Here is a 19,595-nt window from a genome sequence, read left to right as displayed (position 1 = left end):
TATATACCTTTGCCCCCGCCTATGACGCACGTTGTGCTCTCTCCCGATTAATCCATACCCGTCACATTCGCGTCAGGTCACATAATCGCCCATCGCGAGCACATCGGTTACGCGTCCGTCACGAGTTCCCTGCCACCAACTTCGCGCAGACCGTGACGGTCCTCGCCCTCCTCAGGCTTCGAACAAACCGTGGCTTCGTTCCCAAGAAAATATAATACATGTCAAAATTACCTCTGCGCTCACGATCGTCTCCAGCTCTCTTGCGTCCGGTCGCAATTGCGTGACCCGTCCCCAGCCTGATAACCTGATCGTCGCGCGTCCGAAGCGTGCATATACCCAGACCCGGCAGAAGTACCGCTAGATTCCCCGTCCCGCCGAGCCCATGGCAGCGTGGTCTGGTACGTAGCGCCGCCTCGACGTCCGCCACGCTCGTATGGGTTGCCGCGATGTGACGACGACGCGCCTCGCGGGTAGAACCCTCGCTGCTGAAAACCCTGTTGTCGGAAACCGCGTTGTTGCGACAGGCCGCGATTATATCCGCCTCCCTGGAATCGAGGATGCGCGACAGGAACCACTTCTGGCGATTCGCGAAGGCGCCGCATGACTTCCCGGACCTCTGCTTCTGTGTACCCGCTATCGGGGCAATCAGATGGCGTGAGGCGCAGGATGCGAGTGTGTCCTTCATGGGGGGCGGGAGGGCGGAATTGCGATCGGAAGCGTCGCAGCACCTCCATCCCCTGCTGAGGACTCGTAATAGTTGGGTGTCCAGTCCCTGCCGAGGAAAATGAGCAGCTGCGTGTCGGTCGCATAATTGGTTGTTGTACTGACGTGTGCTTATCCTTGCCGCGCAGACCTTCAAGGGCGTGTTCCATGACCTACAGGAGACGTGGCAGCAGCCAAGGTCTAAAGCTTACCTCAAAAGGCGTGTCAAACACGACCACCCAAGGCTCCGCTTGAGCGAACTCGCGAGCGATGTTGATCCAATTGGCGCGTTGACTAGAAGCAGGGCAGAAGGCCTCAGGAGACGATCAAATGCAGGAGGAGGATGCGCGCCTCTCACCTCTCGTCGAAATTGGTCCTGTCTATACACACGGAGAAGCCGTCGGACAGTGTTCGCCTGGCCAGTGCCTCCACGCGACGTCGGTCACCGAGCTCATCTTGGTTGCACCGGCGAAAATCAGGAAAGTAGCGTTCTAGGGCTTCGGCGAATGTTGACTGGATAGCATTTGTGTCAGAGTCTCCAGGCTCAGCGTACTTGAGAGAACCTCACCTTTCCGGACCCAATCAGACCGACAAGTATAAGGACGATTTGTCTCCCAAGTGGCACGATGGGTTCCGGCGCGTCCGCAGTTGTAGCAGATGTGCCCGCGGCGGGCTGAGCTTCAGATAGAGCAGACATAGAGCAGTGATACTGGCTCTGGGATCTAGTTTCACGCGCGTTGCTCTTCGGGGAGCTCTGGCCTGTGCCTGAGTTGCTTGTGAGGAGAAGCCGCAGAGGGCTAGAGCGGGGAATCTGGGGTACGGGGGAGGAGGTGATCACTGCAAGCCCGCGCGTCTGCAGGCGTCTGCACGCACAAACAGAACGAGCGCTTGCTCTACACCCAATTCCAAATATGGCAATTCGTGCAGTAGATGGCCACGCAGTTCCGTAGACCACGGATGAGTTGGAATATTCCCCAGGCCTGACAACTGGGCGCTGTGGTGGAGCGTGCAACTCAAGGTACTATCGTCCATGTTTGATACGACTGCTGAATGATAACGATGCGTGTTGTACAGCAAACGACCACCAGACCAGCCGCCGCCCGTCCGGCGGTAGAGAATGCAGCGAGAGCTGTACGTTGTGGGTACCTGTGATTGACATACGTGAGTACAAGGATGTCAAGACCCTGTTTCTTCATGCCAAAAGGCATTATGTACTTCGGTGCCAATCCGTGGGTTTGACGTATGTCGCGCGCAGGGTGTGCCTATCACCGTACAGTTGACAGAGCTCCCCTGCCTTGCCGCAGATGCCGTCGGCATCGATTCTATTCAGAGATGAAGTAGAATGCGTATGCAGCATTCAGACGTTGTACTTAAGGAGAGAAGCCTTCGGTGCTCACCAGGGTTTCTCAGCTTCTGCGCGGTACACAGTACGCCCACAAACGCCACTGAGGCCCCATTTAGAGTCTTCGTCAATTGCGGGCGACGATGTCTTCGCACTGAAGGAATAGCATCGTCATCGTGAATTGAAGACAAAAAAGAGGTTGAACTCACGACCTCCAGCATGATAACGGCAAGCCCCATTATCTCCTCTACGGAGAGTAATCCTCCGGGTCCCTCGAAAGGGTACGAGGTCCTTAGCGAAGTCAACCCTCTGTCACCCGCGGACCTCGCCAAGCGCACCTGTCCATCGAGCGCATCAGGTGTACCACAAACAGCCTACATGCGTACCTCGCGAATAGCACATCCCGGAGGCCCTGCAGCCTTTTGACGTCAGAGGCACCCTCCCACGTCCAAACGGATTCTCACCCCGCCAACGACATGTAACGGCTTACGAGGTCGAGCCCGACCCAGGCGCCGTAGAGGAGTATAAAGGCTCTACGAAACGGTCAGGGAGAGCATCACCAGTCAGACCAACACACTCAACAAACCCTAGAAGCCCCCCAGCTCTACTCTCCAGCCCACCTCTACTACAAGATGCAGTTCTTCAACAAGCTCTTCCTCATCGCCGCCGTCTTCGTCGCGGTCGTCGCTGCCGGCCCCGTCATCGAGCGCGAGGGTGAGCAGTCCGATTCCACAGCCGCGAGGGGCCGACTTAGACGAGGGTGTGCTGACGATCACTGCGACAGATGCCCTCGAGATTGCGCCGTGCTCCTGCAGCGGCAAGACCTGCTCTTGCAGCGACTAAGGAGCCGTGGTCGTAAGTTAGCAGCCTCAGAGCAACAGGGATCGATACTGACAAACTCACAATCGTCACAGGCTCCAGCCTAGAAGGCCTCGCCTTACCGCGGGTGCCGCATACTAGGATGTGTTTGTACTCGAATCTTGCGGGGTTTGTGATATGCTTTGGCTGGTTGATCGATGGAGAGAGCCTGATATGTGTATGGGGTCTTTGTAAAATTGTTGTATGAAAACGCTATATATTGTGTGGACAGAGGTTTGGAGTGGGTTCTACGATGCGAGTCAGTGACTAAATTTGCATCCGGATTAAAATAGGGAACATACCCCACCAGGGCGACTTGCATTTTCTCGTCACTCGACTCTTGGAGTGTACCCTTGAAGAACATGTAGATGGCGATCAACCCACACGCGCCGAGAATAACGATAACTGGTCAAATAGATTCAAGAGCGCATCATCGACATCGAGAACAATATACTGCAGTGCGACTAACTGATTGCAAAACAGACCAAGTGTGAGCATATACACGACAAAGTTCAGACGGCTTTCTCCTTTCCTCCCCCGTTCACGAAGCACCGTTCCGGCGGGCCCGCTTCGGCTTGCCAGAACGCCTTCTCCCCATTCCGCGCCCACCACCGGCCTTCCCACCGTCGTCGCCCTCAAGGTCCACCTCCATCGACTCCGCGTGGGCGCTCACACCACCCTCGCTGCTCCCCTGCGACGGGAATCCGACCCTGTCGCGGAGAGACGATCCCCCGTCGTGCACAGGAGGATTGTCATCCAGCGTCAGCCGGTCCAGGAGAGAACCCCCGCGCTTCGCGCCGGGACGATGGCCGTTCTGCATCGGAGGCGGAGACCTCTCCCGAGGCGGAGGCAGACGCGCATCGTCGATAGGCCGCGACGGCAAGTTCCTGTCGATGTCGCGGCGCATGTTGTCCGGGTACCCCCGATCAGGGGACCTTACCGGTTGGCGAAGGTGGACGGGTACATCTGGTTCTCGGACGAACAGGCGAGCGCGCTCTGGGTGCAGCTTGCTAGACGTTACGGGCTGCTCTAACGGACGTTCGATGAAGCGAGGGACGTAGGGCTGAGGCGGCGGCGTGATCGATCTGGGGCGTAACGGTACCTCGGGAGAGCGAGTTCGCGAGCCTGCGGCGTCCGGCCCGATAGGACCTGGGGGATAGGTATCGTTCACAGGCCATCGCCGGGGCGGAGGACCGTCCTGACGAGGCTCCCAGGCGCCTCCATCGCGCGTGAAGCGGTTGTCCCTGCAAGTAGAGGTCAATATGGCACTTGCGACGACTGTGTCCGTGCTTACTCCCTAGGAGGGCGATCATCGTTGGAACGTGGTTCTGGAGCGCGTCCACTCTGTGCCTCGTCGCGGGTTTGCCAGACACGGGGTGCCAAAGCCGGCGAAGTAGCTGCCGGCGAAGTATCTCCAAACCGTGACTGAAAATGGTGAATACAACGTTGTTGGACACTAACGATTATCTCACCTGGCGTAGAGGCTGATCATCTCTGGGAGCATCCCTAGGACGAGGAGGCAGTGCACTGGTCGGTCGATCAATCATGGGTTCGCCGCGAGCTCGCTGTATTGAAAGTGAATACGTGTATATATGTTCATAGATAATGAACGCACGTTGAATCCTTCCTGGCCAACCGACAACCGGCGATCGAGACGGTCACCACGTGGAGGGTCCGATGGTGGCAAGTCATGGGGAGGGGGAGGCTGGCGCTGCCATGAGCAACTACACATATCCCGCGATGAATGACCACATACCCGTCTGTCATAAGGCTCTAAGTCCCCAGGAGGTGGACGACGAAGACGATCCCCGACGTCATCCACACGTCGGTACCGATCGACAGGGGAACGGACGCCATTGGGCGCGAAACCGTCAGACGGATGGTCGGCGGGCTTCGCGCCGATCGGGACGTTGTTCGTTCCCGAGATTCGAGAAGGAGGCCGCTATGGCAGGAGCAGGTCAATCATCGTGTCAATGCAGGGAAACAGCGAGGACTTACATCGTCGCGACGATCATTCGGGAGAGGCGCTCTACCACCAGGGCGGTCCGGGAGGTCGCGTGGGGGAACCATGTCTAGACGCCTAGGAGGGAAAGGCGGAAGAGCTGAGGCCTCGCGTGAAGGAGGTCCTGAAAAGCTCGGTCGTCTATCCTGATCATTCGTCTCCCATCGACGATCGTTCGGCCGCCCACGTCCCCTGCCGGCTTCAGGAATAGATGGGTCCACGGGCGGGCCCATCGGCGGTCGGGCATTGTAAGCCGGAGGCGGCGGAGGGGGAGCTCCACTGGGCGCGGAAGAGTAAGGACCACCGGGACCATCTCTCGCAGCCATTGCTCGAGGCCCGCGAGGTGGCTCCGCAACCATACGATCAGCATGCATCCCGCCCATGGTCGAGCGAGGAGCTGGAGTCGTCTTCATCGGAGGTGGCCCATCTACATCCATCCTATCTGCTGGAGACGGGAGGGGGTCGAAGCGTGAGTGTCTATCCCCCGGCCCGGTGGGCAGAGGCCGACGCATTCTGTCAAGATCGTCGCGAGGGGGTGACCTTCCTGCACGACGAGGACCAGAAGGACCGTTGTCTGACGGCGGACGGAACCTATCGTCCCTACGGTCAGCGGGAGGAGCATCAAGAGCCCCATAAGGCCGCCGTCCGTTGTCGCCAGGCGGAGGTGGCGGCGCGAACCGCGCGCCCTGAGGTGCAGGAGCACCAATAGGCGCGTTAGCGTACGGACCCGCAGGCGGCGCGGCGGGTGTCTTCCTGTTCTCGCGCCACTGCTGGTCCTGTGGAGGGAGCGGGGCTCGTTTGCGATCTATACGCGCACAACGACGGCGAAAAGAGAAGAGCGACGAAGGTCGGTATGAGGGTCCGTGGACGTCATGACGGGAAGATACGTACGGGATGCATCGACCGGAGAGCTTTCAGCTGGGAAGCTGGCAGGAACAGGTTTGGCGGGGAGAGACGCTGCAACAGGTGGAAGATCAGGAGGGAAACGACGAGGTGGTCCTAGGTCTTCGTTCAGACGTCTTCTCTTCGTTTGGTCGTACCCAGTGTCCTGAACGTCGATGTCTCTGGTCCGCCTGAGCGGGAGACTGTCGGTCGACGGGTGGAGCGGCTGGTCGCGCGGTGGGTAACGTGGTGGCGGGGTGTTCGATCGCCCGTACCGGAAGGAGTCTCTTGGATTGCTTGATGACGGCGTTAGGAGACCTTCAGCTGGAGGCGGGAAGGATGATGGAGCAGGACGCCTTGGCGGCGAGGGTTCGCGCAGGTGTGGCGGCGGCGATCTGGGTCCTGCAAGAGAAAGGAAAATGATTCGTAAAAGAAGCGATTGGAGCGGGCTGCAGGAAGAGAGAGAAAGCGACAACGAGAAGGGGAAGTTGGAGGGTTCCACGAGGTGTTTCCAATAGACAGTACGCATTTGGCCAGGCAGAAATGTGTGGGGACAACGTAACTCCGCTGCGAGGCTTCACGAGACAGTCGACGGGCACCTGTCCTCCACCTCGAGAGGAGCCTCGATTGCTGAAGACGGGAGTGGGAGCAGGATGCGAATAACGTACTCGGTGCCGGCCACTCATCGTTTGCGTGGCGGGAGCTTGGTTGCTTCCGAGGGAGAGGGCGGATGGGGGGTTCGATGTCATCTTTGCGACGCAACGGTGGTTCGATGTCGTCTTTGCGACGGGACCATGGTTCTACGTCATCTTTGCGACGGATTGGAGGCTCGATATCGTCCTTGCGGCGGATTGGGGGCTCTATGTCATCGTTGCGACGACGCAGGGGAGGTTCTATGTCATCTTTGCGACGAGGTCTGCGGTTAGGCGGTGACCGAGAGGAGGCCTGCATATCATCCACGCTATTCGGCCGTTGAGAACGACCCCAAGTGGCGTCGACGCTGCGGTCCTGTGAGAAGTCTCTAGGTGCCTCTCTCAAACCCCCGCGAAGAGCAGGTGGCGGCGACAAGTCACGTCGAGGTACACGCCCCCACGCAGGACTAGGTGAGCGTGGCCTCCGCCGGCTCTCGGGGGGAGAGGGAGATCGCGTCCGGACATAGGGCGCTTCAACCGAGTGTGCAGGTTTCACGCCCAATCGTTCACTCCGTCGGTCACCAGACTCTGATTTACCCGCAGGCAGTGGAGTCTCGCCTGGCCTGTAATGCCGATCATGGTACGTGAGATCTCCCGCAGGGGGCAGAGGAGACGTATTCCGCGACGGCGTGTCTCTTGATGGGACGCGAGAACCCTGACCTGTGGCAGACATATCCAGCAACGCAGAGTCAAGGTCATCAGGAGAGCGGCGCCCAGACAAATGCATGTAACCATTCTCCCGTTCTTTGGTTGGTGAAGACGTGCCGGAGAGAGGCAGCTTCGGTCGCACCCAAGTTGATTCCTCGGTCTTCACGTTGAAGTAATAGGCTTCGTTGCCGCCGGTTCTTGGGTACCTGATCTCCCAGTCGGGAGGCAAAGGATCGCCGCCATCAGAGGCCTTCAGCGAGCCATTGGACTTTTTCTGTCGGTGGACCATAGCGCTTGCGAGGATGCCAGGTCCTGTGGGGGAGGGAGGTCGGAAGTGCGGCGGGGCCACGACTGGCTTCGGAGGAAGTGCATGCGTGAGAGGAGCAGGGAGAGTGCTTGCAGAGTGAGTGCGCCGAAGACCACTGGAGGGCGACTCTGGGTTTTTGGACTGGGAGGGCGCTCGAGCGTGCTGCGAGGATGTAGCGGATTGGCGCTGGTTGTCGCGTTTGGTGGTATGGGAGTGGGTGACAGCAGCTGATTTGCTGAGAAGGCCCCCGCCGACGGAGGCTGACTCTGTAGAGTGGTGAGCGTAGAACTCGCGCTCATCTTCGTCGTCGCCACCAAGGGAGACAGCGTCCTCGGCGTCCTCGCCCGCATACCCACCCGTCGCTTGTCGCGGAGAGTCGCTCGGGTAGGACTCGGGTGGCGCCTGCAGCTCGTCGTCGTCGTTTCCCCAGTCGACACGTTCGGCGTCGTCTTCCATCGTCTTGTTGTCGAAGACGGTAGTGAGCGTGGTGTGAGTGGAAGTCGCGGAGGACTTGGCGGACGACAGCCATCGAGCGTACAAGGGTATTTGAGGCTCCGATTAGACTCCTTGATCTCCGCTTGCCCACGGTAAATGGGCGTCTAACGTGCACATGCGGTCATTACGGCGAAGTGTAGCTGCCACTGGGGACACCGTACACGACCTACTGGACTCTTTCGTTAGGCCACCAACGCTCTCTGGGTCTCGCTTTGTGAATTTGCCTTCGATTGCCTCCCATACCTATCTGCCGCTTGGAAGACTGCAAGCTGTCTTTCCACCACTCGCTGTTCCGTCGCCCGAGGATACGCGCAGACATGGACCTGCTGCCTACAATCTCTCCCACCCCTCAACACAATGGCGGACAGTTCAGAGGGTCCTCCGTGTCGAACCGCGTCCCTGTGATATTCAGGAGACTGACGCGAGTCCAGCAGATGGTACGTGGACACAGCAGCTGGAGGGTCTCATGGAAACATAACTTGGCGCGGAAGTAGGATTTCGAATTGGCGGCATGGCAGTTGACATACCTATGCATTTCTCCTAAAAGAGTGTAAGCTAGAAGCTTCATGGGTCTTAACCGGCGTACTGACCGTACGGAAAGGTACCGCAATGTCTACTTTCATAAACGTAAGTGCATCTGTGCTTACCCTAGCGCGCCTCCTGACACACGCCTACAGAGACGAAGAATACGTGGGCAAGAGACGACCCCGCCATTCTCATTTTAATTGCGGCGTGTTTAGTCGGTAAGCGTCACTGCGGTTTTCTATATAACTGTCTACCTGAGCTGAGATATCGAGCTAGTGTCCGCTATAGCATGGTCGGTTGTCTACTCATACAGCCTCTGGGGAGCTATTGAGCTAGCCTTCCTCATGATATTTCGCGACTTCCTCCTTGGTGGCATCGCGGTCTCAACAATCATATGGTGCGTCAAAATCCCACGGGAAATCCTGCGGTACTGAATTCTTATATCAGGTTCTTTGCAAACCGAGTGCTGTTGTCACCCCCATCGCATTCTACGCCGGAAGATGCGAAAGTAGAGTGGGCATATGCGTTTGACGTCCACACGAACGCGTTTTTCCCGCTCTACTTGACCCTGTATCTGGCACAACTTTTCTTAGTGCCAATCGTCCTGAAGAGCAACTGGATCTGTTTATTCGTATCAAATACGCTCTATCTGGCGGGGTATGTGCATTGCTATCTCGCTCACTCTAGCAAGTGCTGACTGTGTGCGCTTTCAGGTTCGCACAGTATATGTATGGGATATACCTAGGACTCAACAGTAAGGAGACGTGCTCCTTTTCGCACCGGGTTTGTCTGACCATCATCCAACAGCCCTGCCGTTCCTTGTCCGCACAGAACTTCTGCTTGCGCCACTACTACCTCTCTTTACGGGTTACATAGTGTCGTTGCTGGGGTTCAACGTCGCCAAGCATGTACTACCTCTATACTTCGGTTCATGACGGTCATGTAGATTTCGGCTGCTCTTCAATGGATATATCCCCATATTTAACATCTCGACATGCCATGATATGTGTTGTGGATGTGCCTGCGTGTGCCTGTTTCGAATTCGTTGCTGGACGCGGGGCACGGTCGCGTAGCACTACGCGTGTTGTGGACAAGGCTCGGTCATTAGCCGCCTAGGACGCCGTTGAAACTCCGCTCGCATGGGCGTCGATTGCACCGCAGAAGGCCTTCACCGCCCTTCACCCATCTTATCCCCCGCCGCTGTCTTGTCTCTTACCCCGCTGTTCTCTTCACGACCACGCAACGACGAGCAGCAGCGACACGATGAGCGGGTCACAGGCGCAAATACAGAAGGCTATAGGCCAAATCCAATCAAAGGCCCCCCTTCCGGAGATCGACTTTACCCAGCACCAGCTCGAGAATGGCTACACGATTAGCACCCAGGAGCGCGTCGTCAAAGAGGTGTGCAATGTCCTGATGTACCTTCACCGTTGGGCGGGCGATGCTGAGCTTGTGCATGACTAATAGGTGCAAGCCCCGGCCATGACGCTCCCTACCGACGCTCAGTTCTTCTCGAAAACGGACCCGTCGAAGCCGGACGTCGGTTTCTTGAAGAACCACTTCTATCGTGAGGGTCGCCTCTCTGAGGAGCATGCGCTCTTCATCCTGGAGAAGGGAACGGAGATTCTGCGTGCGGAGCCCAATCTCCTGTATGTCGACGCGCCCGTCACTGGTGCGTCCTATCTTCAACCTTCGTGTTCGATCACTGTTTCATTGCTCTTGTGCCCCCTTGTCGGACTCGCAACCTTCAGTGTGTGGCGATATTCATGGACAATATGTGAGCGTCTTGTCGAGCGGTTCCTCGGATCGGTACTGATATCCCTATTACACCCAAGTACGACTTGATGAAACTCTTCGAAATTGGAGGAAACCCTGAAACCACGCGCTACCTTTTCCTGGGAGACTACGTCGATCGCGGCTACTTCAGCATCGAGGTGCGTCGCGTGCACAGCCCTTGTCCTCGAGATGTGCGCGTCTGACCCAAACGGGAAGTGTGTACTATATCTCTGGTCCCTGAAAATCTGGTACCCTGAGACCCTCTTCCTCCTTCGCGGCAACCACGAGTGCCGGCACTTGACGGACTACTTCACGTTCAAGCTTGAATGTATGCGCTCTATCTTTTTCATATGCCGGTCAACGCGGAATTAATCAGCGACCCCCTCACACAGGCAAGCGCAAGTACTCCGAGCGCATCTACGATGCGTGCATGCAGTCGTTCTGCGCCCTCCCTCTGGCTGCCATCATGAACAAGCAGTTTTTCTGTATCCATGGTGGCCTATCCCCCGAACTCAATACCCTTGATGATATCCGTGCTGTGCGTCCATGTCTTTGATACCTACCTAATATTTGCTGACATCATCTGTAGATCGACCGTTTCCGTGAGCCTCCTACTCAAGGTCTCATGTGCGACATGCTGTGGTCGGACCCGGTCGAAGACTTCGGCCAGGAGAAAACGTCGGACAGTTTTGTGCACAACCACGTGCGGGGCTGCTCATACTTCTTCACGTAAGTGTTCCGACTCTTCAACTATGCACCATCCGCTGACAAGCTTTCTAGTTACCAAGCTGCATGTCAATTCCTGGAGCGCAACAAGTTGCTCTCAATCATACGTGCACACGAAGCGCAGGACGCAGGGTTGGTTCGGTACACCCTCTTGCCCTAATGTTTTCTGACAATGAAGGACCAGGTACCGCATGTACCGCAAGACGCGGACAACTGGTTTCCCCTCCGTCATGACGCTTTTCTCCGCCCCCAACTACCTCGATGTATACAACAACAAGGCCGCAATTCTGAAGTACGAGAGCAACGTCCTGAACATCCGTCAGTTCAATGCTACCCCACATCCCTACTGGCTTCCCAACTTCATGGACGCGTTCACCTGGAGTCTGCCCTTCGTTGGCGAGAAGAGTAAGCGATGCGCAGATACGCGCCCACGATGACACTGACGTCATCGCAGTTACCGACATGCTGTTGGCGATGCTCAACTGCTGCACGAAGGAGGAACTCGAGGAGAGCTCGGACGAGGAGACGTTGATCTCACCAACGCCGTCTGAGGAGCAGCAGGAACGCCGCAAGGTCATCAAGAACAAGATCCTTGCTGTTGGACGCATGTCCAGGGTGTTTGCTCTGTTGCGGTATGCGCCATCGGCATTCACCCCACGCGCCCTATACTGACAAAAGTTACAGAGAGGAATCCGAGAAGGTGTCCGAGCTCAAGAGCGTGTCTGGCTCTGCCAAGCTGCCGTACGGCACTCTTGCTCTGGGAGCGGAGGGTATCAAGGATGCAATCTCTGGATTCGATGATGCGTACGTTTCGTCACATTCTGAAAATGCTAGCCGCTTTACTTATGACGTCCTGCAGCCGGAAGTCGGACATCGAAAACGAACGCCTCCCTCCCGACTTGTACGACCTCGAAACCCCCGAGGGCATGGCCCTCATCTCGTCGCAGCCCGCGACCCCCTCCGAAGACGCGTCATCGCCCCCTTCCCCTAATGGCGTCGCCGCCGCTCTGGAGCAAGTCATCTCGGGCGCCACTTCAACGGGCCCTCCTGGTGCCGCTCCCGGATCTCCCCTGTCGCCTACATCGCCTACCTCCCCCATCTCGTCGTCGACTTCGCCGTTCAGGCGGGGCCACGGCCGTCAGGCCAGTCTCGGGACGACGATGACGAGCCCAAGTACCCGTCGCCGCAGTCTGGAGAGCACGATGTCGCTCATCCAGGAGGCGTGGGACGGCAAGACCCCGGAGAAGGACAACGAGCTCATGAAGCTCGCGGACCAGGTAGCGGGCAAGAGCACGGGCAAGAATTCGTCCGAGTCCGGGCGGACGAGCCCGAGCTAAGCTTGCGGACGTATGGGGGACATGGACAGCACTCGCTCGTCGTCACGGACAGAGTGGGAGGAGCGAGAGGGATTGTCACGGTAGTCTTTGCATTGCACTGTATATCCTGGAGGCTGGTGTATTTCATCGTTGTTTTTCTTCTCTCTTCCTGTACTTTCGCGCTTCATACACAGATTGGCAATCGCTTTGCGCGCTCGTGGTGCCGCTCTCAGCACCCCCTGATGTCCGACTCTCCCGGCTGTGACCTGTTGCGACGGTGGGGATCTGCAGTTGCGCATTTGCGCGGCCGAAATAACCGCATCGCCACATGCCCCCGACCGCGGACGGCTGTGCCAGTTGTGAGTACGCTGTCTTCCATTTCAACGACACCGGATTGTGCTCATGCGATGAATTGCAGCCGGAGGTCCGACGAGCTTTTTTGTCGGGTTCGGCTATGTACATGCACGTCTTAGCACCCGGTCTCTGAGGGGAAGAACACTTCATTGCGTGCTGAAGCATCAGATACAAGGTTGAGAGATGCTAACGATACATGAATAGGACAGCCCCCCGCAGGCTCAGTCACACCGGCTAGTACACCACACCGGTGGCTGAGCGCACGCTTCGAAGCCCGCCGTGGACAGCAGATAAAGGTTCATATACGATGTACGTGAAGATGACCCCACTCACCTCTTGAAATCCATCAAGCTCACCGACAGCCCCAGCACCATGATCATCAACAATAATCCGTACACCTCTGAGAAGCAGCCCGTCCGGACAGCGCCTGCACACTATGACGAGCCTCCCCCCTCGTATGGCGAACGCGCTCCTCAAGACGTATCGCAGCAATGGGGCCCCGGCGGTTCCTACCAAAGCACCCCGCGCCCCACCCCAGGCATGCCGTCTAACGTGGGCCAGCAGTACTATGCGCCGCCGCCAGGGCCGCCCCCAAACTTCCAACCGCCCGCCTCCTCGTCCAGCAGAATCGCAGACTACAACCCGGCTTACCCAGCCGGCTCCGGCTACGGACCCCCGAGCACACCTCACAACTACCCGCCTCAACCCACCCAGCCTACCCAACGGTTCCCCGCCCTCCTGACCCCACCCCCACCCTCCTTCCAGCGCGCGGCCTCGCGTAGCATGCCATACGGCTCCTTCGAGCCACTCACGGTCCCCGCGGCGGGCAAAGGACTCGAGGACGGGTTCGTTGCGACGCTGCCCTCGTCGCTCACGCAGCCGCACCCGTTCGGGACGCACGACGTGAAGGAGTCGGACTGGCTGCGGTTCCTCGACGACGTCAAGCGCGCGGGGGTCACTGCCGTGCGGGACCGGGCGCCCTCGCAGTCGACCCCACAGCTAGGGCGGGGCGGTCTGATCTCTGGTGAGTAGTGCGACTGCCATCGGTCTATGTGGGAGCCGTGCTGAATGATTGGGTGTGTGTAGGACTCTTGGCACAAGGCATACAGAGCATGCAGGGCACTAAGCTTGGGTCCCGCGACCTCGCGCCCGTCGTTGAGCTCTTGCAATACTGGAACCAGGTAAACCTCATTTGATCTTGGACATCCACAGTACACGCTCCTAAACCGCAGTCATCAGTACTTCTTCAACCCACGCTCTATGGAGGTAGACCTTACCGGGCCCGTCCACGAAGAGGAAGACACTCCGCAGGCTCCATCCCCCGGCTTCGGCGGCAGACGCGAACGACTGGCAGGCCGCCGAAGAGGGGGTCCCCTCAGCGGCGGTCTGATAGGGTTGGTGAGCCAAGCCGCCTCTAGTGCCGGAGGTGGAGAGGGTCAGCGCTGGCGCATTGTAGTTCGCTACAAGGGAATGAATGCATGGTGAAAAGCATAGCCGTAGTAGCAGTGCCCTCGATGCCCTGTGTACTTGCCTGCGCTACGTAGCAGCCGTAATCTATTGCTGGTTTCACGGCGCTTGTCGCGGGGCGCGTCGCGCGGATTTCGCGCCGCGCGCCCGTCTGGAGGATGTCGACGCGGATCGTCGATAGCTCGCTCAGTTCTCCATGTAATTCTAAATTTCTTTCAGATTATTAATCTCCTCGTCAATGCGGAGGGCACGGTACCAAAATCGGCGCGATATTCTAAGATTAAGCGAACTCCTCCTCGAGCCCCTGCCCCAGAGCAGAACGAAGATTACCCCCCAGGATCCCGTTCAATACAGCTGAAATGTTGTGATATGGACTCTATAACACTATATAGAGGGCACAGACTTTAAAACAGATCACGCGAAGGGGTAACACTGGTAGCGTCCCAGTCTGTTCTAGCCTGCCTCGCCTCCGCTCAGTTACGTCCTCTAGATGAGACTCTTTCTTACCATTTTGCTCAACGTTATGATCCAGAGCTTAATAGGCACGGTAATTAGTCTCGATAAATACTTTCCTGACGTTACGGGGATTTAAGAATACACACATTGAGGTCTGCTTGTGTGCGATGACGTGGCGCTCGCATTGCTCTGCTGCACCCACAAATACCGGCGCTGATGTCGTAGATGAGACTTCGACGTAGGCCAGGCATCTAGGAAGATATGTGGGGGATAAAACTGCCCTCGAATGAAGTATCAACGCTATGCCTGTTCACCCCATCGATGAGGTTCACACAAGATCAGGTACATCCCCACGATCACGGCCAAATCACCTCTATGCCCTCCATACACGTCAATACTCTCTGTAGAAATGCATTCCAGCAAGACTAAGGCACCGTGTCGCCCGCTGTGCTTGTTCTGCTTGAAGGCCGGTTCCCGAGGAGGCCTTCACTCAACCTTCGTTTTCTGCGCTAATTTTTGCACCGTGCCCTCCGCGTCAATAAGGAGACTCCGAATCCGAAAGAAATAGTGAATTTTATGGAGTATTGAGCGAGCTATCGACGATCCGCGTCGACATCCTCCAGACGGGCGCGCGGCGCGAAATCCGCGCGACGCGCCCCGCGACAAGCGCCGTGAAACCAGCAATAAATACTGCAAGAATCACTCGTACGGCTCCTTGAGCCTACCTCCCATCATGATGCTAGACAAGGCGACCATCCGCAACGCAATCATTTTCTGGTGCGAATCACTTGTCCCTGGAGATCCTCCCGGCAGAGTTTGGCACACCGCGAGCTTGCCAATATAATCTATGTTTCATTCGGACGGGAGCACTAGGGCGGGGGCTACTCATACAGCTGAAGGGACTACTATTCGACAGTTCCGGACCCAGAGGAGACTATGTACAACGGGGGCCGCCGCGCCGCAGCGTTGCGCCGTTCACATCGCAAGGACGTGAACGTGCGCACGCTGAACGGCGAGGCTAGCAATAATAGAGTACTACGACGGCACAGAGGGGAGAGGGGATGGAGATATGGAGATGCTATTCGACGGTGAGAGGGGTCCAAGGAGGGTAGGCGGAGGACGGAGAGAGAGCGGGACGATGGAGGGGTTGAGCGGGGTGGTGGTGGGCGGCAGTCGAGGCGGATGCGAATCGAGGTGAGAGTCCGGGGTGCTTTCGGAAGCCTTATGCTACGATTAAAGGAAAGCGAATATATAACTAGGACGAGGAGGGAGACGTCGATGGACAGAGGTAGAGAGAAAGCGGAGATGGACAAGAAGGAGGGTGGGATCGCTCGACGAGAGCGAGCGGCGGATAGAACGACAACGAGGATTGACTTCTTCGACTATGCTGGCTTCGGGCACTTCTCTTGGTTTTCTGCTGTAGCGACGACCTCCACGGATTGCAGCGACTTCGACCTGGACACGAGCGAGCTCTTCGCCTCCGTGACCCTGGTCTACATCGCAGCATAGCTGGGGAGGTGGTTGGCAAACGTCAACGTTTACTTCCTGCCCAGGTTCAGTGTCGCCATGCTCTCCGCGAGCAGGTCGGACACCGAAGCGTGGCAGCGGGGCTTCTCCTGCCTCTCTTGTACCGGGGTAGGTCGCGGGCTCGGAGCACGCGCAGCAGGCTGAGGCTCGACGTCGACGATCTGTACGACGGCGGTACCCTCCATAACACGGCGGACCTTCTCCGCATCCCACTCGCGCTTGGCGTGCCCATTGGCGCCGATGGTGCCAGAGGGGCGGGCGAAGGCATCCCAGAACGCCGAGCCGAGCTTGCTGAAGAGGGTCTGCGACGCGATGTTCGCGAGCATCGCGTGTTGCGCGGTGGGCGCATCGCGCGGTCCGAGAGGCGGGGAGTTCGGCGGGGACGGGTAGGGGTTGATGTGCGAGACAGAGGAGGTAGCGGCCTTTCCAGAAAGGAGGGCGTTGAGCGAAGGGCTCTTGGCAAAGTAGTGAGGGCGGAGGTTGCCAGCAAGACCGCTGGGGGACTGGGTGGGCTGTTGCTGGGCTTGCCCTTGCCTCTGAGGCACTTGCTGCTGAGCCATCTTGCCCCACAAGTGCATCCGATACCTGAGAGCCGGAGTCAATATCGATGTTTCGTATAAAAGTAACGATGTGAAAGATACATACGCATCCAGGGACTTGAGCGTGAAGGGGTTGATGTCCGAGAACGCATCGAAGGCCCCCATCGGCAACTGCTGCTGCTCCTTGGGCTTCTCCTCGTTCCTGCCGCTGAGCAGGTGCGCAAGGGAGGCAGCGGAACCGTTGAGCGTGGGGTTGATGTTCTCCTGGAGCGTCGGGCTCTTGCGCCCTGCGACAGGCTTCCCGCTTAGCACACTGCTGAGGTCTGGGACCAGAGTCGTGTGAACGGGCGTGAAGCTGCCGTAGCCACCGATAGATGAGGCTCCGCCCCAGAAAGCGCGAGAGCCCATCCGTGGTGATGTAGGGAGATCCTTCTGCATGTTCGGCGTGAGCAGAGGGCTGCGAGGGAGAGTGGGCGGCGGCGAGGAGGATGTCGACGCCGAGGCGGCAAGGACGGAGGCAGGCACTGCAGGCAGGGGAGCGGGGGGAGGGAGCACAGGGGTATCGGCGCGGCCGCGGCCATCGAGGAGCGCCTTCTTTAGCTGAGCAATCTCCTGTCTGAGCGCCACATTCTCGTGCTTTGTGCTGCCGAGCTCGTTACGGATCGCATCGATGAGCCTGTCGCGCTCTGCAATGTCGCCCTCGAGCGTGGTGATGTACTCTGCAGAATGTTTAGTATTTTTTCAATTGTGGCGCATGCACGGAAAACGTTCACTTACCCTTTCGGCGGACACGGAAGTTGCGCGCGCTAATCTTGTTGCGGAGCTGACGTTTCTCCTTGGAGGACATTTTCTTGTACTCCTCGGGCGTCGGCCGCCAGTCGTCGGCCTCCATCGACGTCGTCGAGATCATGCCCGACGGCTTCGTGTTCTCCTTCTTCTCAGCGCTCGATGACCGCTTCACGATGCCGCCCTCGCGGACGGTACCTTTGCGGTTCGACTTCCCCTTCCCGCCGACCTTCACTGGGGCAACCACCGAATCCTCGGGGATGCTCTGCAGATCCATCTGGTCGTTGAAATCGTCATCCTCGTCGCCCTCTTCCTCCTCATCATCGAACTCGCTCGCAGCCTTCGAGGGTGCGGGCGTGCCGACCAGCTGGGGGTCGATGGTAGTTGGAGACTCAACGATTTCAGAGGAGCTGCCGGAACCGGACGATTCGGGACTGCTGCTCTGGTTGATTGATGGGAGGGAGAGGAAGTCGTAACCAGGAGCGGTGGCGGGAGGGACGGCGAGGGAGTCGTACTTTGACAGTTCATCCCCCATGGCGAGCGAGAAAAAGGACTCGGGAGCGAAGGAGAACTCGTCCAAGGGACGAATCTCGGGGGGAGTGAGGGGGATAAAGGAATTAGAGGGGGAAGGACTGGGAGACGAGCCACTCGAGCCGGGGCCGTGGTAGGAGGGCCCTGCGAGTGCGTCCATATTGAGATAGTCCTCAAAATTGTCGCTGTACATGGCGAAGTTGTGCTGGATGGGATCGACGAGCATGGCGGGCGGATGGTGGTGGACGCTGCGGTGAAAGTAGAGAGAAGAGTTTGAGCGGCCTCCTCGCAGCAACCCGTACCACGCCTACTCCGCCAGGTATTATGTAATCCCAGTCCGAAGGATCCAGAACCCGCGATTAATCAACCCTCTCCCGTTTCCTCGGCGCTGAGTTTCACTCTTTCGCGCACGGAGCATGCTTCTTTCAGGCTCAGACGTGCGGGCTTTCGAGCTGAGCTAGCAAATAACATCTTTATTCCTGGTGCATCAAACCATAACCTTGTCTGTCTTCGGCGCGGCCTGCCTGACTCAACGTGCAGTACGCGTCCCCCGAGCCCTCGGCATACTTTTTACGCAGCCACCGACGTCTTGCGGGCGCAGCTGGACCACGTCTTGATGCTGCTCTCCTGGGACCTGAGAGCGCCACGAGAGTGCCACTGAGTGCCACCACATCGATCCACCCGCTATCATTCGACGAAAGGCCTTCTGGAGCGCGACCAAAACAGAGAGATACCGCGTCGCACACGGTGAAAAGGAACTAAAAACATATATATTCCATCGACCGTACAAGTACACTATATATTACAGCTAGACGAGGACATGCGAAAGGACCTGCGAAGACTTGTAAGCACGGTGTTACTCAGATAGAGGATCGAATAGAATCAGAAAAGCCGTTGTTTTCATATTCCTTCAAGCAGTGACCCCATCTCGCCCGGCCTACGCCCACCAAGACGATGAACGTAGACACGACACTCAGCTCGCAGAACGAGCGGAATGTGGGCGAAACGAGGTGTGCAAGAAGGCGTTCAACGAATGGATGAACTTGGTTTCGTCTTGTCAAATACGGAGAGGTTCTTCACTCACCTATGACGAACGTTGCCCGCCTTGAATCTTGCTTAGACGGGAAGGAGCACGCAGATCTGAAGAACGACGCGTTAGCATCGGTACAAAAGCGTCGAAACATGGCAAAGGTGTCAGAATGAGAGTTTTTGGTATCAGGATGTCCACAAGAGGTTTCCCTCCTTCGGAAGCAGAACTGATTATAAGAATCATCACAATAGAGAGCGATATGAAGGCTCTATCACAATTTGATAGAGATACTCACCATCAGGAACCTTGGACAAAGGCATTGGAAGGAGAGATGGGCAGCGGCCACGACGACGAGCAGCAAGATGAGCGACGCGAGGGCTTTTTATACGCGAGCAACTGTACAGCTGGTCAACTCCGCCAGCTCAGCCGCCCATGATTTGATCTCCGCTTTAACAGCGCCTACGTCCCCAGCGCGTTTTCTGCCCACGATTTGCATCATGTCTCCTCTCCTTTTCTTTCCCTCTCGTTTGCGCCGTCGCCAGCCGTTGCCTCACGCTGGGAATGCTTCAGCATTGGCTGGCATGATACGTCCAGGTGTGTTTCGGTTTCATTCGCTGTCCCTGCTATGAAGATA

At 57.6% G+C, this 19,595-nt stretch overlaps 7 protein-coding genes across 7 annotated transcripts; 3 read left to right on the top strand and 4 right to left on the bottom strand.

The window, feature by feature from the left end:
• Positions 1–197: 197 nt before the first annotated feature.
• TRAVEDRAFT_75659 (P-loop containing nucleoside triphosphate hydrolase protein) lies at positions 198–1,399 on the bottom strand (the record flags this gene model as incomplete). Its single annotated transcript, XM_008047302.1, has 5 exons — positions 198–772; positions 829–853; positions 915–996; positions 1,061–1,215; positions 1,271–1,399. The coding sequence occupies 5 exons, from the start codon at positions 1,397–1,399 to the stop codon at positions 240–242; spliced, it is 924 nt and encodes a 307-aa protein (XP_008045493.1). The 3' UTR covers positions 198–239.
• Positions 1,400–3,443: 2,044 nt separating this feature from the next.
• On the bottom strand, positions 3,444–4,972 carry TRAVEDRAFT_54372 (uncharacterized protein; the record flags this gene model as incomplete). The annotated part of the gene is made up of 6 exons (XM_008047301.1): positions 3,444–4,146; positions 4,197–4,327; positions 4,375–4,467; positions 4,518–4,607; positions 4,659–4,844; positions 4,901–4,972. 6 exons carry the CDS (start codon positions 4,970–4,972, stop codon positions 3,444–3,446), a joined length of 1,275 nt encoding a protein of 424 aa, XP_008045492.1.
• A 1,998-nt stretch (positions 4,973–6,970) lies between these two features.
• On the bottom strand, positions 6,971–7,889 carry TRAVEDRAFT_54371 (uncharacterized protein; the record flags this gene model as incomplete). Its single annotated transcript, XM_008047300.1, has 2 exons — positions 6,971–7,041; positions 7,139–7,889. 2 exons carry the CDS (start codon positions 7,887–7,889, stop codon positions 6,971–6,973), a joined length of 822 nt encoding a protein of 273 aa, XP_008045491.1.
• Positions 7,890–8,098: 209 nt separating this feature from the next.
• On the top strand, positions 8,099–9,439 carry TRAVEDRAFT_61567 (UNC-50-like protein). The gene is made up of 8 exons (XM_008047299.1): positions 8,099–8,365; positions 8,423–8,478; positions 8,530–8,555; positions 8,606–8,671; positions 8,730–8,850; positions 8,901–9,110; positions 9,167–9,207; positions 9,261–9,439. The coding sequence occupies exons 1-8, from the start codon at positions 8,246–8,248 to the stop codon at positions 9,386–9,388; spliced, it is 768 nt and encodes a 255-aa protein (XP_008045490.1). The 5' UTR covers positions 8,099–8,245; the 3' UTR covers positions 9,389–9,439.
• A 223-nt stretch (positions 9,440–9,662) lies between these two features.
• On the top strand, positions 9,663–12,503 carry TRAVEDRAFT_32380 (serine/threonine protein phosphatase 2B). The gene is made up of 12 exons (XM_008047249.1): positions 9,663–9,854; positions 9,921–10,125; positions 10,205–10,230; positions 10,289–10,387; positions 10,446–10,557; positions 10,622–10,767; positions 10,819–10,958; positions 11,010–11,087; positions 11,140–11,360; positions 11,410–11,587; positions 11,640–11,759; positions 11,815–12,503. Exons 1-12 carry the CDS (start codon positions 9,717–9,719, stop codon positions 12,290–12,292), a joined length of 1,941 nt encoding a protein of 646 aa, XP_008045440.1. The 5' UTR covers positions 9,663–9,716; the 3' UTR covers positions 12,293–12,503.
• A 494-nt stretch (positions 12,504–12,997) lies between these two features.
• TRAVEDRAFT_24966 (uncharacterized protein) lies at positions 12,998–14,015 on the top strand (the record flags this gene model as incomplete). Its single annotated transcript, XM_008047243.1, has 3 exons — positions 12,998–13,649; positions 13,712–13,806; positions 13,896–14,015. 3 exons carry the CDS (start codon positions 12,998–13,000, stop codon positions 14,013–14,015), a joined length of 867 nt encoding a protein of 288 aa, XP_008045434.1.
• A 2,071-nt stretch (positions 14,016–16,086) lies between these two features.
• On the bottom strand, positions 16,087–17,935 carry TRAVEDRAFT_137124 (uncharacterized protein; the record flags this gene model as incomplete). Its single annotated transcript, XM_008047298.1, has 3 exons — positions 16,087–16,660; positions 16,721–17,333; positions 17,392–17,935. 3 exons carry the CDS (start codon positions 17,933–17,935, stop codon positions 16,087–16,089), a joined length of 1,731 nt encoding a protein of 576 aa, XP_008045489.1.
• Positions 17,936–19,595: the final 1,660 nt, after the last annotated feature.

Source organism: Trametes versicolor, assembly GCF_000271585.1.
Source record: "Trametes versicolor FP-101664 SS1 unplaced genomic scaffold TRAVEscaffold_17, whole genome shotgun sequence".
NCBI lineage: Eukaryota > Fungi > Basidiomycota > Agaricomycetes > Polyporales > Polyporaceae > Trametes > Trametes versicolor.
Note: the sequence above shows the minus strand (reverse complement) of the source record. Positions and strands in the feature narration are given on the sequence as shown.